Source organism: Pongo abelii, chromosome 17 (genome assembly GCF_028885655.2).
Source record: "Pongo abelii isolate AG06213 chromosome 17, NHGRI_mPonAbe1-v2.0_pri, whole genome shotgun sequence".
NCBI lineage: Eukaryota > Metazoa > Chordata > Mammalia > Primates > Hominidae > Pongo > Pongo abelii.
In genome coordinates, this window is record NC_072002.2 from 27,257,017 (window position 1) to 27,277,925 (window position 20,909).

Here is a 20,909-nt window from a genome sequence, read left to right on the forward strand (position 1 = left end):
AACATCTCTCACTGGAGACATGGTGAAATTTAAGAGGGGAAAAGTCTTTTCAAGCCCACCGTCATCTTCTCTTCATTACTCTCTAAGACCTGAATAAGCCCTGAAGTGTGAATAAATAGGGAAGTCTTCCTTAGCACAAGGAAAATGTGACTGATAAGTGCATCCAAAGAGAAAACTTCAATTACTTTGTCTGTCAATCCATCTTCCTTCCCAAATGAGAAATTGACTCTAAACAAATATATGTAGTCATTTTTCTATTTTCTGGGTCATCACACAGAGTGCACACTGCTGCCCCATCCTGACACTTTCCTCTCTGTCTTTCATACGGGTACCCACAGACATGATTAAATTCTTAGTCACATTTCCATGAAAATTAGCAGCAGCATCATTCCCAATTCCCCACAGGTATAGCTAAGACATGGAAAGCTAAATGAGCTTTATGTAGTCCCATGCTATACTACCTGGAAAAATACTAAGAGAATTATGTTTTCCCAACACTGATATCCACTTTCACTTAATTACAGCCTTTTTAGAGGTAAGAAAACTTAAGGGGACAACATAGACTATAAATACATGTCATAAGTATCAAATAGCTATGGTTATAGCTATGATTATAAGTTACCTTTACATTTTTAATATTGTAGACACATTTATTTAATTTTTTTATAAAACAGGGTTATATTTTTAAGCACATAGAATCTACCAAGTATCAATTGTATAGAACTGGAACACTGAGGTACAAGTACACAAAATACCACATTATCAAACCAGGTAGGTGTTTTTATATCATAAAACCCTTCTTAATGCTTCTTAATCTATGTGATAATTATAGAATGTGCTGCAGTATATAAAGTGATAGAATGTAACAGTGCTAATAAAAAATACCAGGTTACTATATGAAGATTTTTGTGCTCAAATAGTAATCCTTATGATAAAGTTCAAGAAATTTCCCCACTGTGGGCTGGGTGCAGTGGCTCATGCCTGTAATCCTAACACTTTGGTAGGCTAAGGCAGGTGGATCACCTGAGGTCAGGAGGTCGAGACCAGCCTGGCCAACACGGTGAAACCCCGTCTCTACTAAAAATACAAAAACTAGCTGGGTGTGGTGGTGAGTGCCTGTAGTCCCAGCTACTTGGGAGACTGAGGAAGGAGAATCGCTTGAACCGGGTGGGAAGGTAGTGGGAGGCTGCAGAGGTTGCAGTGATCTGAAATCGTGCCACTTCACTCCAGCCTGGGTGAAAGAGCGAAACTCTGCCTCAAAAAAATAAAAAGAAAAAAAAGAAAACAGAAAAAAATTTCCCCATTGCTACTAGAGAAGATCAACTTATATGAAACGAATCACTCACTCACTGATAAAAGAGAAGTTAGGTTTGGCATGGTTTCACCACCAAGAAAACCGTGATGACTCAGAGCTAGCAGCAAAAGTTTAATCTACTATGACATGAATGTTCACTTGAAATACAAAAATTTAAACAGAATTTACTATTTATTTCCCCTAAATATGTATTTCCAGAGCTAACGTCACTGCTTCAGAATAGTTATCAAGCCAGCTTGCATAAAACTCCAAACTGCATTTTAATTTTTTAAATGTGGTTAAAAATAACCTCACACATAAGGATATGGGGAAACAAATCTATACACTGGAGCACTAACTTTTAAAAAGACACAGAAAAAGTAAAAAGCTAAAAATTAGAATGAAATGTTAGTCTCTCACTGTCATAACTTTTAAATTCATCTTGATGAATTATTATTCTTCATTTATAAAGATGGGGTCTTCCCACGTTGTCCAGGGTGGTCTTGAACTGCTGAACTCAAGCAATCCTCTCATCTCAGCCTCCCAAAGTGGTAGCATGACAGGCATGAGCCACCGCACCCAGCCCTTGATGAATTATTCACTTATTAGAATTACAGGACTGTGACAAAGATTTAGGTACTAAAAAATAAAGAAAATCACATCACGATGCTTTTCAAGAGATCCAAATTTAAGGCAATGATAAAGGAAATCTCTAATCATGTTTTTTTTTCTTACTGATTTTGATAGCCCAATGTTTAGAAAACACATCTTCTGAAAGTGAGAGAAAATGTGAAATGTTTGTATATTAATAATTATATGAATATAGGAAACAACAACAATATAAACCATGGGTCCAAAACAACAATTACATGCTGATGCCTAAATGGTCTAAGACAGGCATCAGCAACATTTTTCCATAAAGGGCCAGGGTATAAATATCTTACGCTTTGTGGACCAGTCTCTGTTGCCACTACTAAACTCTGTCACTGTAGCCTGAAACCAACCACTGATGCCATTTAAACAAATGGGCATGGCTGTGTGTCAGTAAAACTTGTAAACATTGCATTTTGAATTTCACATCACAAAATTTTATTATTTTTTTTGCTTTTTTTTAACTATTAAAACATGTAACAACCACTCTTAGCTCACAAGCCATACAAAAACTAGCAGCGAGCTGGATTTGACCAGCAGGACAGTTTGCCAACTCTTGGTCTCTAAAGTGTTACAGAACCAACCTATATACATAAATACACATACTCATGAAAGAATAAATCCAATAGTATTTTACATAAAGGTTTAGAAAATTTGCCCTCAAAAAGCTATGGTTCCATCTGATTTTCCCACTCATTTACCCTGAGAAATTCATAAGAGTCATTTCTGTTTTAGCATGGGAAAACCAGCCTTGGAATCAGTTTTTGAAAGGGAATAAATCATATTGCACACATTAATGGAAGAGGAGAAGAAGAAAAAGAAGGTGAAAACCCTGGAAACTAAGAAGCATTTAAAACTTATGGCTGTATACATATATTGGAAACTCAGTTTAAAAATCTAGACTTTAGGATAGTACATGCATGTTTGTAAGATGCTGTTTCCTCACTTCTAACAACGTTGCTTTGAGAATGTAACTCCTCACTTTGGTCAATGGGTCAGCTGGGTACAGCTCCACATTCTTTTATAAAATATTGGGTTTATACTGAGAAACTGCTTTTAGAACACTTCCAGTCTATAGCACACTTAATTACATATCATTTTAGATTGTTCACTAATTGTATTTTTGTAACTTTTTTTCCCAAGTAGATAAGTTCCTAAAGAGAAAAAGTCATTTCTTATAATCCTTCCTCTCCTACAATAATTACCATCATGTTTAGCATACATTGGGGCTCAAAAACAATTTCTAATGACTAAAGTTTGCTTAATGAGTAGTAAAAAAAAAGAAAAGAAAAAGAAATACCAGTATTTTCAGTTTTTTATTACAGCAAAAATATTTAATCTGATGGAGCAACAGTAGTTTTCAGAAATCTGAGCTGCACCCATGCACATAAGCACAGCCAGAGAGGTGGGGGAACTGCCAGTCCTTCCCTTTCCTCACTCAAATGCTGACACCTAAACCACTCTCAGGTCCAAACAATGAGTTGCAATCTGTTTGGGGGTGAGGGTCCAAAACACACCTTCTGTAACTATCAGAAATAAGACAGACTTGACAAAAGTGTTACAAGATGTAACACTCACAGATCTTATGCTACAAAGGCCTAATATTAATTATCAAGTATTCTATTAATCAACAGAAGAATAAATCATAAGAAAACATATAAATGCCTCCATGTCATTCTTCTCAAGTCAGAAGAGCCTTCAAAGGCCATATATGTGCAGCATCACTTCCTCTTCATTCACCTTTGTTCTTTCAATTACCTAACTGGCTGTGCCAGGATACACCTGGGCTTTGATCTTTACTACCATTTTTTTAAAGGCCTGTGCTAGAAACCTATAATTTTAATATTTTAAAGTTGACAACTTAGTCTAAGGTGGGCCATTGAAAAAAAGAAAAGGACAAGATGGTGACAAGAAATTATTTATTTGGCCTCATTTATCAAGGGAGGTTGAGTTATCTTGTGCCAGAAACAGAGTCAGGAGAGGCTAGAAAAGATTCTGAAATACTTGGGCTTCTTTTTAAAAGTTGATTTTTTCAAGTCAAGTTTTGATTTAAGAACAAAAATAATGAAATCAGCTACCTAATGTGAAATATTTCAAATTTTTTATCAAACGAGTTAACAGACAAAGCAAGAGTAAGTGCACTCTTCTGGGGCAATCTACCAGGACTAAATCTAAGGGCCCTCCCCACTCTCACAGCCTTAGCCAGCCCAGCCTCTCTGGACACAGGCTGGATCCTCTTGAGAGGGCAGGAAAGACCAAAAGGCCATCAGGGGAAGACACCTGTTTGGGAAACGACGGCCCCACAGGAGGAGCACAGCTGTGTTCTCCTCTTCCCCTCTCTTTATCACTGACAAGAACAGAAGCAGGAAATGGAATTTGGAAAAGCAACTAAAGCTGATTTAAACAGTCATATTCAACAGCACACACACATACAAAGAAAGCAAGAGACACAGAAAAGGAGGGTGTGAGCTGCAGCTGCAAGGAAATAACCAACAGCTAAAAAGGTTTTGAGGTCCAGTGAAGCCATAGTGATAAAGAGCTCAATGCTCCCTTCTTTGAAGTTATAAGTAGTTAAATGTAGGAAGGAGAGGGCAGGAACACAGTGAGCATCATACTGTCAAACCTTAGTGACAACATTAAACTCTACTTCACATTTAAAAGCTACCTTTACAAGATTACTTACTAAGTGTAATTATTCCTACGCTTTGGAGCATTAATGAAAAACTCTGCATTCATTAAAAAGTATAAAAATTGTGTTGTATCTGAAATCCAAATCAGAACAACAGGTTTCACAGTTTGAATCCTGAATGGAGCAAACTCATCACCAAATCTGCAGACCTAAAGTCCTAAAGGGATGTCCAATGTGATAGCCTGAAAAATGGTCCATTGCAATAATCAAGCTCCGAGTCACCATCTTCCTACTTTTCCCTCCCAATAAGAAGTAGAATTCTTTTTGGTGTTCAGTGGAACACATCTTTCACTCATCAGAAATTCACTAAACATTTCTTCAGTGGAAAAAATACCCACATTTTTGCATTGCCATTTTATCTTCAGAACACTTTCAAGATCACTGGGCATTCTCCTAGATCTCCCAGGTGCCAAGTGAGCCCTTGAGGCTGAGAAAAGTCCCCCACCAAGGCCTCCTATCTGGGATGGATGGAGACTCTTATTTGGATTCCCCAACTGGAATTCTAACACTTAGACACATTTGCCAGAAGAGATCTCAATCTTTTTCTCATATTTGCTGCTTGGGAAAAGATCAACTGGGTAATGCCCACTAATCTAGCTAAGACGTACTTGCAAATAAAAGAAGTATAATTTAGACTTTAAGGGGAGAGAGATAAAACTTTTATAACCTATCCTGTTAATTGCACCACTCTCACTAGCTAATCCAACTTTGACTGCCACATCCAAAGACCAACACCTTCACTCATTTAACCAATATCCAGTGAACACATAGTATGATTGAGACTCTTGTGTTCCTCTTTAAAACAAAACTTAAAACTAAAAGCAAACCTGATGGCATCCATGGATCAGAAGTCGGTTTAGTCAAGGTGTTCACTTGCTCCCAATTGAAGTCATCATCTTCAGACTGACTATATCCACATGTGCTATATGGCTCATCAAAGAGGCAGCCACCTAAAATGTAAAAGAATAAAAAGTAATGTAAATACCAACCAGACCTCTAGAATAAGCTATGATGATTACAGGAAGCCTTAGACTTGATGCCAAGTTTGATGCCAAACTAAATCTGATTAGGTCTTTCCACTCAGGAGCTGTGCATCCAACACTTAGTGATCCCTTGCCCAGTGCTGATGAGTATTAACTATGACTCACCCACACCGCTATATTACGCAGCTCTCCAAAAGCAATCTAATGTTGGTAGAAGCCAACTGAAGGTAAGACCTGGCCAGGCATGGTGGCTCATGCCTGTAATACCAGCACTTTGGGAGGCTGAGGCGGGCAGATCACCTGAGGTCAGGAGTTCGAGGCCAGCCTGGCCAACATGGTGAAACTCCATCTCTACAAAAATACAAAAATTAGCTGGGCATGATGGCAGGCGCCTGTAATCCCAGCTACTCAGGAGGCTGAGGCGGGAGAATCGCTTGAACCCGAGAGGCGGAGGTTGCAGTGAGCCGAGATCATGCCATTGTACTCCAGCCTGGGCGACAGGGTGAAACTCTGTCTAAAAAAACAAACTAACTAACAAAAAAAAAAAAAAAGAAAAGAAAAAAAAAGACCTAAGCAAATTTAAAATTCGTAGTTTCCAGATGTATAGGAATTTGAAAAATTGCTCTTGTATTCAAAATTTTAAGAGAACTGACTTAAATGTTCAACATGTTTTCAATAAAGAAAAAACATTTATAATTTGTCCAAAAAATAAAAAAAGAAATGCTTTCACCACAATCCTGGCACAATAATAGAGGACAAAATGCAGTACAAACCATGGTACAGCTTGCAAAATATTTTCCAAAGAATTATTCTAAATCTAACAAAGAAACAGGTTTTACTTTAATACTTTGGAGATTTGAGGTCTCAAAATCAAAAGAGATGATAAATTCACTTACAGTCCACACGTTTTAAAGGGAAAAATAAATTCAAGACTAAGCATGTGGTAAACATCTGCTGAATTCTGGTACTAGAAATGAAACTCCTTAAATAAAAAAACAAAGAATAATAGAAAATGCAGCACATACATAGCAATTCAGCTGTTTCAGCATCAGTAGCATTCAGCACGTTGATGATTTTGTCCCATCTCATATCCTCTTGAATGCCTCCTGTTACTTTTTATAGTATCAGATCTTTTCTCCATGTTTCACATGGGGAAAGTGATTAAATTGATCTTATTAATTATTATGAAAATTCTACTATCCATATAATGCTATTAATCGTATTAATTCAAAAAATTATAATTATTTGCCACTGATGACAATTAAGTGTTCTCGTTCAAGAAAACATGAATTTAAGAATATTTTTACATTATGTCCACAATCTGTGTCCTGTTGGCAAGAAGATAAGTAACACAGCCATTGTCCAACCTCAGAGCAAAACCAGATGTTAGAGGTCACCTGGTCCAACTTCTATCCAAATGCTTAGGTCAACTGTACAACTTCCCAGTCAGCCAGCCAGCCAGCCAGACTCTGAACAGATGAGGCACTCAGAATTTTGTAAAGCATCCTGACTATGTAGAACATCCCCCCTTAAAAAGGGCCAAACTCTGCTTCTTGAAATGTATACCCATTTATCTTTGCTCTATCCTGTGAAAAAATAGAAAAAAAAAAAGAAGGAAGGAAGGAAGGGGAAGGGGAAAGGCAAAGGGAGAAAAAGAAAGAAAGAGGACTGACGAAAGGAAGGAAGGAAGGAAGGAAGGAAGCAAGGAAGGAAGGAAAAGAAAAGAAAAGAATAGAAAAGATCTTAGCTTTTGCACAGTAAAGCTGATTATTTGAAAAGAGCTGTCATGTTCTAAGTCTTCACTTCTCCAGGCAACAGGCAAAGTATGCTTTGCTCCCTGCAATTCCTGCTACTAAAAGGTTTACAGGCCCTTCAACCATCCTGGCAGCTGTTTAGAATTCAACAGGCTACTGCCCTTAACCACATTCTCTTCTCAACAGTGCAGACAGGGTGCTGGTCCATTCTCAGCTTCTGCGAGCCTGAAATCCCATACGGCTTTTGCACACCACTGCCGTTGAGTCATCTCTCCACTTTTGTAACAAAATAAATGGTTTTCTGAATTAAATCCAGGACTCTCCATTTATCCTTACTAAATCCCATCTCGTGCTTTTGTGCCTCACTCCATCCTACAACTCTGACACTGTCATTCAATTCTGGTAATAGCCATCTTACCTAGTTTTGTGTTGTCTGCAAATCTGATGAGCATGCTTTCTACATTTGCCTCCAAGGCTCTGATAAACAATGTTAAACAAGATAGCATCAAGGAACCTCAGACTGTCTGTCCCTGCTTTCTAGCTTTGTCTTAGTTGTTAGCTCCAGATCTGATGGTGAAATTAGTGTCCCTGGACACTGTCTTCTCTAACACTTTTAACAATTACTTGTTTCAAGTAAACACTCCATTGAGAACAAAACAACTCAAAAGATACAGCCTTAATTCAATATTTCACTTGACAAGAACTGGTCATTTATATTGCCCTCTTACTGAGTTTTAACAACTCCAGAAACAAAATGGATTTGTTTCAAATGCATAATACTAACAACTTTCCAATTTGGGGTATGAAATGTTAGAAGACTGCAAACATTTATGAGCAATATTGTCTCTTGGTTGCAAACCCTAATTTTGATGTAGAAAACAGCTTCAGTATTGTAGCAATAAGCTCAAATAGCAACAGCACTAATAATATTCAAAAAGAATGAAATCCTCAATTTTGACAGAGAAGGTCCCCCAGTGGAAACAGATAGCACTCAGATGAAAGTCCTACAGTGCGATCTTAAACAGTGAGAAATCGTGATTAGCATCCACAAAACAACTTAAGGCTGGCTACAGACCTGGCTTACAAAACCACTATTGCACTAAAATAGAACCACATATAAAGCAAAAGCATGCACGTGTGGCTGAGAGCAAACCCAGAAGACTAATACAACACTGGTGCCAGGTTATAATTTTCCCATTACACAAAGCTGTTCTTATCACTTGAAATGAAACAAATAAAGTATGATATGGTTCTTTCTGGACTCATGAAGGATTATTGAACTACTGGAAAATGGAATCAACTATGAATTTCATATTACCCAGTGAGGATACATTTCCCTGCACACCAATTTTCAGATCCACCCCTAGCCTTCATTCAACAGATGTGGGACCCCCCAAAATAACAAAGATGGATTATTGAGCTAAAATAAGATGAGTTAAAGTAAATGACATCAGAATTAAAATAACCAAGTAAAGAAAGAACAACTAAGCTTTCAGTTTTCAGGACAGCTTTGGGTAATAGCAAAATGTATAGGTTCTGAGTCAAACACACGCATATCCCCAATTCTTCCACCGTTAGCTTGGTGATTTTAGACAAATCACTTAGTCTCCCAAGTCTAGATTCTTTATCTATAAAACAGAGATAACATGTACCTCACATGGTATTTCTGACAGTTAAATAAGACAGCAAATAAAAGTGTAACAAGAGTCAGGCATGTTTAACCAGCATCAATTATTATCAGTTCTTAAATCCTTCTTGCCAGATATACCTCATAAAACAAAGCACTCTCAGGAGTGCATTTCATTGCAACTAGTTGGAATATGTAACTGAAAACTTTCAAGTGCACTTCATGAGATGAAGAGTTGTGAGCATTCACATAGGTAACACCCTGTGGGTGCCTCTGTTAAACATGGAAGTGCCAAGAACAGGCAGTTAATGAGGTTCTTCAAATAAATGCTATGGGGGACAATGAAAAAAATATTTTAAGGAGGCAAAGTCCCCTGAAACACAGTAAAAGGACGCATTTCTAAAAATACAGTCTTCTTGATTTTCTGAATAATACAGACAAATTTTGCCATCATCTACAGGAGTATGGTCAGCAACAGACTCCCTAACTTTTCTCCAGAACTGTCACACCTGGACTCCCAGCAGTCCATGGTTGTACTATATTTCTCTGTTAAATCAAAGTAAATGATTTGTGTTTCACAGGGGGGAATCACGACTAAACCCAAGTCATATACAAGACGGAGGAAAGTTGATACAAGCTGGATGGGGTGGTGTTCTGCATCACTCATTCTCTCTCTCTTTTTCTCTCTTTCGCTCTCACACATACACACGTGTACCTGCATGTCTCCATCATACCTTGGGAAAGGCTTTTCCTTAGCAACTTTGAATATAACACACAGGTTCTAGATAAGAATGAGTTACTATGCAAAAAGAAGTGTCAATGGATGGCAAATACCCAGGTAATTGATGACAATGATGATTCCTATACTGTTCCAAGACATGCAATTCAACACAATAACATAAAAATTAAATCAATAAAACTGTTAAAAGTATAAATTAAAAGGCAAGGGAAGTAGAGCAAAGAAAAGGACACTAGAAATGTGGCTAGGACTCCACCTACCCACCACTAAAAAATTTTTTAAAAAGTCACTAAGTTCATGTACCAGATTTTATCCACAGATTTCACTTTGAGTTTTGGGGTAGCTAGTGCAAAGAAGAAAATATGATTAATCATATAATTTACAGTATCTATAAAATAATATATAAATCTGATGATAGAGACTAACATTTACCCAGGACTCGTTTAATCCTCACACCAACTCTATGAGGTAGATACTATGATCCTCATTTTACAGCTACAGAAACCAAGGCATAGAAAGTTACACAGTCTGTCCAAGGGTCTCAAAGCTGGAGAGTCATGAAGCAGATACTTGAATCCAGGCATCCAGTCATAAGGGGCCCATATTCTTAACACTACAGGATAGTATCTCCCAAACTGGAGACCAAGAAGATACACAACTACCCTAACCCTTAATTCAGAGAGAACTATCTTCCTTCCCAGAACCCTGGGAAGAAGCAATTGCCAGAAGTTAATGAAGAGAGTTCTCAACAGCATCCCTCAGAACAGAGCAATGAGGTTTAGGGCCCATTCAGTAACATCTTATGACAGTATGTGACCACACTCCAAGTCAACAAGCTTGATTTGGTGGGAGCCCAGTGCATTCTAGATTAAAACTGAAATATGCTTTAAAATTCTCTTTATGGGCCAGGCACTGTGGTGCACGCCTGTAATCCCAGCACTCTGGGAGGCTGAGGCGGGCAGATCACCTGAGGTCGGGAATTCAAGACTAGCCCGACCAACATGGAGAAACTCCATCTCTACTAAAAATACAAAATTAGCCAGGTGTGGTGGCACATGCCTGTAATCCCAGCTACTCGGGAGGCTGAGGCAGGAGAATCGCTTGAACCCGGGAGGTGGAGGTTGCAGTAAGCCAAGATCGTGCCAGTGCACTCCAGCCTGGGCAACATGAGCAAAACTCCATCTCAAAAAAAAAAATATATATATATATATATCTCTTTATGGATACTCTTGCTCTCAACAATGCCTTTGTGGGCTACTATAAGTTTGCACACTTACTCCATCTAAAAACTGCAGGTAGTGTGTGCTGTTATTCAAGTGCAGACCCACATGCTTTTTATTCTTTGTGTTTTTCAAGACAAGATCTCATTCTGCTGCTCAGGCTTGAGTGCAGTGGCACAGTCCTAGCTCACTACAGACTTGATCTGCCAGGCTCAAGCAGTCCTCCCACAGCCTCCAGAGTACCTGGGACCACAGGCACATGCCATCTTGCCTAGCTAATTTCTTTTTTCCTTTGATAGAGATGAGATCTCCCTATGTTGCTGATTTTGAACTCTTGAGTTCAAGTGATCCTCTCACCTCAGCCTCCCAAAGTACTAGGATTAAGGCATGAGCCACCATGTGCAGATCCTACATGTTTTAGAAATCAAAGAAAATGGAGTTGGGCCCAATATTCTCTCCTGAAAATCATAGAGTTTCAGAACAGAAAAGCCATAGGCAGAGTAGCAAATCTGCTCCAAAGCAATATTGATTATGACTGTGTCTTAGTCACCTTGGTACTCCTTAGAGCAGGACGCATGATAAACACCCAATAAAGGCTTTTTAAAAGGATAGGTAATGAATCCCCCAAAGCTCTATGCAAAATCTGGCTGCAATTATTTCGCCTGGAAATTTCCAAAAGAAGCATAATATAATAAACATCTGAACAATGAAAACAATCTTAACCTTCCTCCACAAACCATCCAGCCCTGTCCTGGCGTATCCCAGGAAGAATCAACTGCAAAATGTGACAAAATCAATGAACTTGTTCATTTTTCTAGTATGGCTGAAAACTATAAGCAAGTTAAATGTTAATGAAGTCTCCACAAATTATGGCTTTTGACTTACAAAAGTTGAATTCTCTCTTTTTTTTTCCTGGCAATTATTAGACAGCAAGGCTAGTTGTTGATAAAGGTCATTCTTGATTTATGAAAATAAAATATTGTCACTTGCATAATGGAGGAGATTTATCTTTTTTATTTCTTTGGAACAGCTGAGGATGATTCAGTTGATCCAAGAGTAGTATGAAATCATTAAGTCATAAGCTATAAAGAAAATGGCCCATTTTCACCCCAAAGGAAACCTTATGTGACCATTCTACATCCTAGTGAAGCTTCAGGCCTGGAGACAAAACAATGGAAAACAAATTGACAAGAATTAGAGTCCACCATTTAAAGCAGTATATTAAAAAATTTTTTTTATTGTGACTCATAGTCATGACATCTTGACCCAGTACTTGTAAATCATCTGTACACTTTAAAAACCAAATTTATCTCTACTGAGATATACAAATATTTATCATTCTGTTCTAAAAGGAGGTTTTAGATCCACTAAATTGATTTCAAGATCCTTCAAGATTGCTACCTGTATTCTTAAGGTTTTGGGGTGAGAGCCATCACCTAAGACTGTTTATTTAGCTTGAAGTTATCAATCAACACTACTGTGTGAGAGCGCTGCCACACAGTCTAAGGGGAACTTGTAAGCTACAAAGTTCTCTGGTATCAACAGCTACCATTTTGCGAACACAGACCATGTGCCAGTCGGATTCTGCCTCAGGCAAAATATATTTATAATGTCATTGACTCCTTACAACCAGTAAGACTTTTATCTCAACATGTCTGATTCAATTAACATATTACAGAACAAAAACCATTCAAATATAGACATGTATTACCTAATTTTAATTTAAAAAAAAATTCTAAAGGCAAGCATCAATATTCCCTGTACTAGTTATCAAGGTATTACACCTCTTAGCTCTAAATCCTTTTCATTTCAAAAATGTATCCAGACACTTTAACTACGTTTTCTGTCCTAGTGGGCAAGAAGGTATAAGCTTTATCAGTAGAGGGTACAGGAGAGATCCTGCAGGAGGAAGGGGTGGCCTCCCTGAGCTCCCTGGCAGGCCCCTCAGTGCACAACGCAGGGTCACCCCCCTGCCTGGCTCCTCCAGGAGCAGCAGCTTGCCCCTGCACAGTGCCCCAGTGGTTCTGTAGCAAGTGCCTCCAGCAGAACATTCCCTATGAACAGCTTTCACAGCCAATCAGAGGGCATATTACCTCTGAGTCCTGCAGGTGCAGCCCCATAGTAACTCCTCTGCCATCCACTGAGCCACAGCCTTCCCCTGGATCTCAGCAATGAAACAGTCTCCTCCTTGGAGCTCTGTCTCTGCCCTGGGCTAACGTCAGCTCCATACATTCACTATTCCTTTATTCTTCAGAGCTTTCCTTAGCTTGTACTAACCCATCTCTTGTATTCTAATACCCCATTACAGTTATAAATGTTCCTTAATTAAATTACTATGTTGCTTCTCTCTCCTGATTGGATCCTGATCGGTACATTCTTATTTTTACAAATGGCAGTTTAGAAGGGTCAAATAATCTCACCCAAAGTCACAGGAGCTTCAGCGCAGGACTAGCAATTCAAACAAGGTCTGTACTCACACATTTTCACCAAGCTCTAGAAAGTAAGTAAACAACAATTTATAGTGCTTACATATGAACTGTTCAGTGATTTGCATTGTAAATAAGCTCTCAAAAGTGCTGTTTCTAAGAAGCCAGTGGAGGACAATCAAATGTTAATTTCATAAACTTGTAAGATACACACACATTTTGAATTGTTCTGCCTTTAACAGGTTAAACTGACTTACATACACTAGCAATCATTCTTCCTGTTATAATTATAGTCCGTTTAAAGTTATTTTGTAAAAAGACTGTAATACTCCTTGATGAGTTTTCTGGAACATTTTTCTCATTTGTTCCAAATACAGAATGACCCCATTTAAGTCAGCCTTCATCAAATGCATAAAGTATTAAATGGGTCTCTCTATAGAGAAGGCAGATCAAAAAATAGTGCTACAGTACCCCCCAAAAGAATTAATGTTATATGTTCTATTTTTCTAAATTACATGAAATCTCAGATGATCCTATTTATCTCAAATTTAAAACTGTGTAGAATAAATGGCTATAAACTACACAATGCAAAGGATAAACAGAAAGTGAGCTTTAACAGACATAATTATTTTAGGAGTATTTAAAAAAAACTACACCAACATAGCAGAGGCTCTGCTTTCTTCTTTTAAATCACTGTGACTTCTACATTTAATTGCCTGACAAACAATAAAAGTATATAATGCCTCCTAAACTTTGAGTGCGCCAGTGATGTTTAGTGAATCAGACACTAAGCATTATAGAAATGCTCTTCTACATAATTTAATCTAACAAGCAGTTTTTACACATTGCACAGGCATTTAAATGGCTAATGCTATGCTCTATTATAAGAAGTGCTATTTGCCAATGGATATATTTTATATGATACAAAGGAAATAAGTTGCCTTGTTCTTGAAGTTTCTATGATTCATTACACTTACCCCATCTTCATTTCATATCAGTCTACGGATTCCTAATTTTTTAAAAGGCTGAGTTCCAACAAACAAAGATGTATTTTTCTTATTGATAGTAAAATTTTCTTTAATGTGCAGTAGTATTATTCTATTCCTAAATATTGTACAGATGCAGCCAGATTATTAGGAACTTGACTATCTCAATTTTTCCACATACAAATAAACATCTCATAGAGCTGCTATTGGATTGAATTAAATAAACCACTTGCATGAATTCCCTGCATAAATGTGAATCTATTCGAATATAATACTGGTGCTCTTATCCTGTATACCGCAATAGTGAAAATGAGAGAGAGTGTAAAAAATAGTTGTCTGTCCCTATCATAGAAACAGGAGTAACAAATGAAAACAAAATGATGAAACAGCTGCCAGAAATGTCTCAGGGAGAAGATGGTCAAACTAAATCAGTATTTATGACCTGATCTCTGAAGTTACTGTTGTCCTGAGTCCCAAACTAGAGCAGTGATTCTCCAAGTGGGTCCCTGGACAAGCCACCATCACCTAGGAACTCAGAAATGCAAATTCTCAGGCCTCATCCCAGACCTACTGAGTCAGAACCCCTGGGGGTGGGGCCCGGCAGCCAGAGCTGCAACAACTCTCCAGGTGGCTCCGATGCACTCTAATGTTTGGTCATCACTGTTCTGAATCAACCTATTTAACTAGAATATTCTGGGAGCAGCCCCAGGAATCCGTGGTTTTAAAAAAAGGTCCCAGAATAATCTAATCACTGACCCAGAAAGAGTGCTCTAGAGATCAGTAGTCTCAAACATTTTTCAGAAGACATCCTTTCTTAAAAAGGTACAACCATCCTATGTGTGTTTATGTATAAATTATAATCATATAGTGCTCTACATATGCTGATTATTACAAGCATGCATATACTGACCTTTTTAAGTATTATTAGAAAATATATGTAAGCTGAAGTTCAAATCTTTTCTTCCATACATCAATGAGTTGTACTGTATTCCTCAAAAAGGGTGTGAAGAAAGTGATTCAGAGATTATTGCTCTAAATAATGCTTTTCAGTCATAAACATCTCTCAGATGAAAAAGGACAACAGAATAGCACGGCTGGATCAAAGTGTTGAATTTTTTGCTTAAATTTCATGCTAAGAAAACCCTGATCTGTAATTTTTCTAAGTAGACCTACTCAAAACAAGAAGAGATATCTTAGGTAGAAAACAATCCTGGTTACTGGTTAGAGATACCCAGGAAATTAATTTAAAAAAAAAATTGCATTTTATGCCCAGTAGCACTGCTGCCAGTTTAGTATGATTTACAAATCCATCTCTTGATTTTATTAGCATAAAATCATTATCTGGGACAGCTGATAAACTCCCGAACTCACCAATATGCAGTACAGCCAAACCATGCTATTTATTCAGCTTAAAACAGACAGCCAACTATTTATTTTCACTGGATGTTGATTAACCTAAACTCAACTAAATGTACTTCCCTCAATGAACATTTTTTCTACACATTATATTCATTGGGTAGAATCAAATTATAAGGAAAAAGTAAATATAGTTTCACATATCCTGTCGGTAAAATATGCATTCCAATTTCCTATCATGAGGAGAACTTCTTCTAATACAACCATGGGGAACTCGTACAGCTGAGTGTATTTAATTGGGATCATAGAACTGAGATACAGAGAGTCCTGGATCAGTTGCATGTGTCTTGCTCTTTGCATCAAACGGAGATATGCAGTCTTCATATCAAAAGTATGTTTAACTTACATGATTTCAACATTGAAAAGGAAGGGGCGTATGACAGAGAAATCATACATTTAATCCAGAAGCCTAACAATCTTATGCTCCAAACAAGCTGAAACTAAGAAATTAGAAATATGAACTGGTGCTCCTCCACCACCACCTAGTTAGCCTCTGCTCCTTCCTTCTCCAGGCTTTGCTTAGTGTGACATTTCACTGGGGTCCAAATAATTTTCATGCTTAAAGATCAGCATTTTAATTAAAGTGTGTCCCAAATCCAAATCACCAATCTAATCCTATGCTCAAATGCATAAACAGCAATCCAATGACAAGGGGGTGCAGGGGATGACTTTATTGGACTTACTGAGAAACGTTATGCTGGTCTTCAACCCAGAAGGTTCCTTAAGGATTTTGGGGGGCAATTTTGAACATGAGCAAGTCCCTGAGAATTAGGGCCCTATAGAATGTATGAGTCCTTTGTAATATCTATTACCTAACTCCCAGGGAAATAGGGAAGATTGAAGAGGTGTATGTGAAAGTGTAAGTGAAAGTGTAGAGGTGTATGTGAAAGTGTAGTCACTGTTAAAAGGTGATGAACATCAAAGAAAGTCACAACTGTGTGACTTTCAGTCTCACAACTATGTGACTTTCAGTCTCCTATTCCTACCATGCCACAATTTGAGTTTCAGCTCATGTTCCTGTTTGATTTGACCCATTCCCTCAAACCTGGATTCTGCCCTCTCCAGTATATCCCACACACTCCCAACAAGCTGAATTTTTATAAAATACACAGCTGAAAATGCTCTCTCCCTACTTAAAACTATTCATCAGCCCTTTATTGTCCATGGGATAATACTCAAATTTTAATCATGTGACATCTGTTGTTTTTCTGATTCAACCCCAGTCTACCTCTTTATCTTCATTCCTTGCCACCACTTCCCTTTAGTTTTACACTCTAGTAATTCCCGACTATCTGGAGATTCACCCCCAATGACCCTCCTGCCCATATGCTACCCCTATGCTCATGCGGTCCCTGCACCTGTTCAGCACTTGTCCCACCCCTCCCCCAGCATCTGCCTGGAAAACTCTTGTGCACTTTTCAAATCCCAGCTCGGACAACACCTCTCCCAGGTACCTGTTGCTGAGGGCTTTTCACAGATAAAATCAATCACTCCTTCCCATGCGGTAACCATCACTGCCAAATATACAGGTTTTCTTGATGTCCTTATCATACTGCAGGGCAATGTAACTTTGGACATGCTTGTCTTCTCTATTGCACTGGGAGGTCCTTGAACAAGGACAATGTTCTGTTCATCTCTGCATCCCCAGTCCTGGAAAGGTGTTTGCCACTCATTAAATACCTGCTAGATTTTATGGAATTTTGTAAAGTTTTTTGTAACAAAGGTAAGAATAAAAACCATTTACTCTCTATCTTTATTAGAAAGGAGCACTGAACAAAAAACATCTAATGGACTCCATTCACTGAACACTCTGGCTACATCAAAGGAAGAAGAAACTCCTGATTCTAGAATTTTGCCTTTTTTATCTGACTCATGGCATCTCCCTCCTTCCCTGTCACCATCACTCCTCCTAAGGACTTGTGTGCCAGGCATGATGTCAGGCACTAGGGAGGAAAAGGGGAGGGGATAAGAGAACGGACAGGATGAAAAAGAAGTCCTTGTCCTCAAGGAAGACAACTTGTGGAACACAGAGGAGTTAAAAGGATAAATATGAAAAATGCTGTAAGAGCCAACAGGAAGAACAAAAACTCATCCTGAAGGTCTACTTTTTCTACATGAGCCAGATAAAAAAAGAAAACCAGAGAGTCAGTACCTAAATGTAAGAATCTACTAAGATATCAATGGCCTGTTAGTCTAAGAATCTGCGTAATAAGGCTGTTATCTGGCAGACCTCAGCATAAGTCAACAAAAAGCACACGGACTTTATGTGCATCATACTGGAACTCTGGTTCAGCGCCTCAGTCAGTATATCTGTAGCTTTTGTTTCAAACATGAGAAGAACGTCAATAATTACATATTATGTGTATTTCAAATTTATGAAACATACAAGTAGTTAATACATATTCAATGTCAAGTTTCAATACTCAGGCCATAAAGCAAGCATGCTTTAACGAAAAATTTTTCCTTATTAATTTTTTAAATAAGGAAGCTAGATTCCATGCAATTCTCCAAGCTCTGAGCAATACTTAGCACAAAAAACTGTGATGAATCAGCTTTCCTTCCCATCCTTTTCCATGACCAATTAGTTGCTAAAATATAGGGAACTAAAAACATTAACCCTTCTCAAGGCCAACACAGCTGGGACGTCTTTCCCTCTTTTTCTAATTGAGTGTTTACTCAATATTCCATTTACTTTTTAGCATGTATTATTTCACCACTGATTAAAGAGAACAGGTCTGCTGAGAGAACAACCCTGGACCAAGAGGCAGATGGTCTGGGTTTCAGTCCTGTCCTTGCCTGTGTGTGGCTTTGGACAAGGCAACCAGGCAGCAGAATGGAGCTAGGGTGGAAAGAATGTAGATTTGCCACCAGAAGGAGCATAGGTGAGTCCAACCCTATCAACTTACAAGCTTTCCTCATCTATTCATCTATAAAACCATCTACCTTCTAGAATGTTATAAGAATTAAATGATTCTGTATATATGTGTGTGTTTCTATAAACACATACATTATGCTATGTATCTATTGACCTATTTACCTATCTAGCTACCCGGGATGCACTTACCTATCTAGCTACCTAGTAAATAGTTAACTGTGGGTTTCCTTTCCTTTTTGGGTCTCAGTCCTGTCTATAAAAGAGCATGACAACTAGGATCACTGAGTTTTTCACCCTGTGATCCTCAGAATCCTCAGGCTCTCTCAGCCCACGAGGGCGAACCCAACGCAGGCCCTTCTAAAACCCTGCTTCAGCCAGATATATTCAACTTTCATTTACTTAAAAGTTGGCGTACTGTGGGAAACAGAAAGACTAGGCCACAAAAAAAAAATTAATATTTAACAGTACTAGACTCTTTCAGGCCTAGATTATCTCTAAGGTAATATTCCCACTCTAAGATTGCATATGCTATTATTTTTTTCTTTGCTTCCCTTAAAGATAATAATTCTTTATCAGCAACATAATTAAGGTTAGATCAGGTGGACTGTTGGGGAAAGTGGCTATAATAGAAAAACTAAATAAAATAATGTTAAATATATAAGCAAGAAAGATGGCTAAGCTCAATGTTAAAGCAAAAAGAGAAGCAGCAGAAGAAGAGAAGGCAGAAGAGACCCTACTGATATGAAGATCAGTGCTAGAGCTGGCCAGGCTCCTTATCTATTGTGAAAAAGTAAGAAACTTGAGGTTACAGGACAAGGCATCTAGGATTGTCAATCCTACACGGGCTGGGACCCATTTTAGGTGACTGTTCCTATCCTAGTCAATCCAAAATGACATCATATTTGCTGAAAAGATCACTGAAGAACACCTAATATTATAGTTTCCGTACAACTCTCCTTAACCCAAACCTCTTCTCAGCCTCTGCTTACTAATGTCTACAATTATTTGAGTAAGTTCACATTTTTCCATCTGTAACAAAGAGGCTTGAAATTTAAAACTCAAAAGAACATAATATGAAAATGGCTTCACATAGCCAGTCCTCTAACCACAGCTACTCCAAAAAAATGTTTATTTAGACCCATTGTGCACAGGGCCACATAAACAATCCACAAGTAAGGATAACTAGATATTAGATATTTCTTATTTTGATGCAGATTACATAAGAATATTAGACATATGAAAAGTGGGTGGAAAATAAGTTTAAAAAAAGAAGACAGTATCAAATTCAATGACTTCATAATATGCCTGGGATGAGCCTTATTTGCATCCAGAAATTATTCATTGGGATATGTTTAATATACTAAGAGAGTAGGGAGTTCTGTTTCTCAGGAAGCTTTTTTATTTTTCATATGGCTGACTTGTAAGAACCTGTGGTTGCTGGGTTAAGGTCACCATATATTTGGTTTTAATAGTCTGAGTGGGTGATTTTATATTTGATTATCTGTGGCTTGGATCTCTCTTTAAGATATTCTTTAAGTACCCTTATTGTTGGCCCTTGGCCATATTGGACAGTTACCTTTGACAATACCTAGTACTGTGTGTGTTGTGATTAGAGAATAAACACTTGTGCATCGATGGAATATTGACTGGGCTTAAGAAATAGTAACCCTTCATGGGGCTAGAAATTTGCATAGAGGAGGCTTCACAGACCAGCTCAATTTCTGTAGGGTTTAAATCAATGATTAAATGTGTGCTTAGTAGCTGCAACCCCCTGCTGACGGACTACAGTTACCAGCTGATAGCTCTGTCTCAGCCATCACCAGGAAACACATCCCTGATCACAGAGTCCCTCCGACAGAGTTACTTCCTCCCATTTGCTGTACTGAATTTGCCAGTATAAACAATATGTTCATTTTACCCTGGGTTCAGGGGACAAATGAGGGCGTGTGCATCACTTTTCAGCAGTACACCTCACTGATTCAAAAATTCTTGGGTTGGGAGTGAGTAAAAACCAAGTTGTATCAATCTCATTTTTATCCATACGCTCTATAAACTTCAGAGAGATGTTTATCACAGAAATACAGACAAGACCTTAACCACAGGAGAGCAAAATGAGGTATCTTTACTGATAATTAGTAATAAAGACCTTCATTCTACTGAACTTTAATATATTTCTAACTTCAGAATTAAAAAGTAAAACCCAGGGGAAACCAGAAGGTTTAATTAGGTCAGAGAAAGATGTGGACTTG

General features: G+C 38.1%; 1 protein-coding gene across 4 annotated transcripts in view; it reads right to left on the reverse strand.

The window, feature by feature from the left end:
* Positions 1-20,909, reverse strand: part of PTPRM (protein tyrosine phosphatase receptor type M) — an 844,030-nt gene that overhangs the window by 632,644 nt on the left and 190,477 nt on the right. For all 4 annotated transcript variants that reach the window (XM_009252252.4, XM_054537539.2, XM_054537541.2 and 1 more), the window contains exon 2: positions 5,462-5,584. In XM_009252252.4, the coding sequence (XP_009250527.2) occupies positions 5,462-5,584 (123 nt within the window). The remainder of the gene's footprint in view (positions 1-5,461; positions 5,585-20,909) is intronic.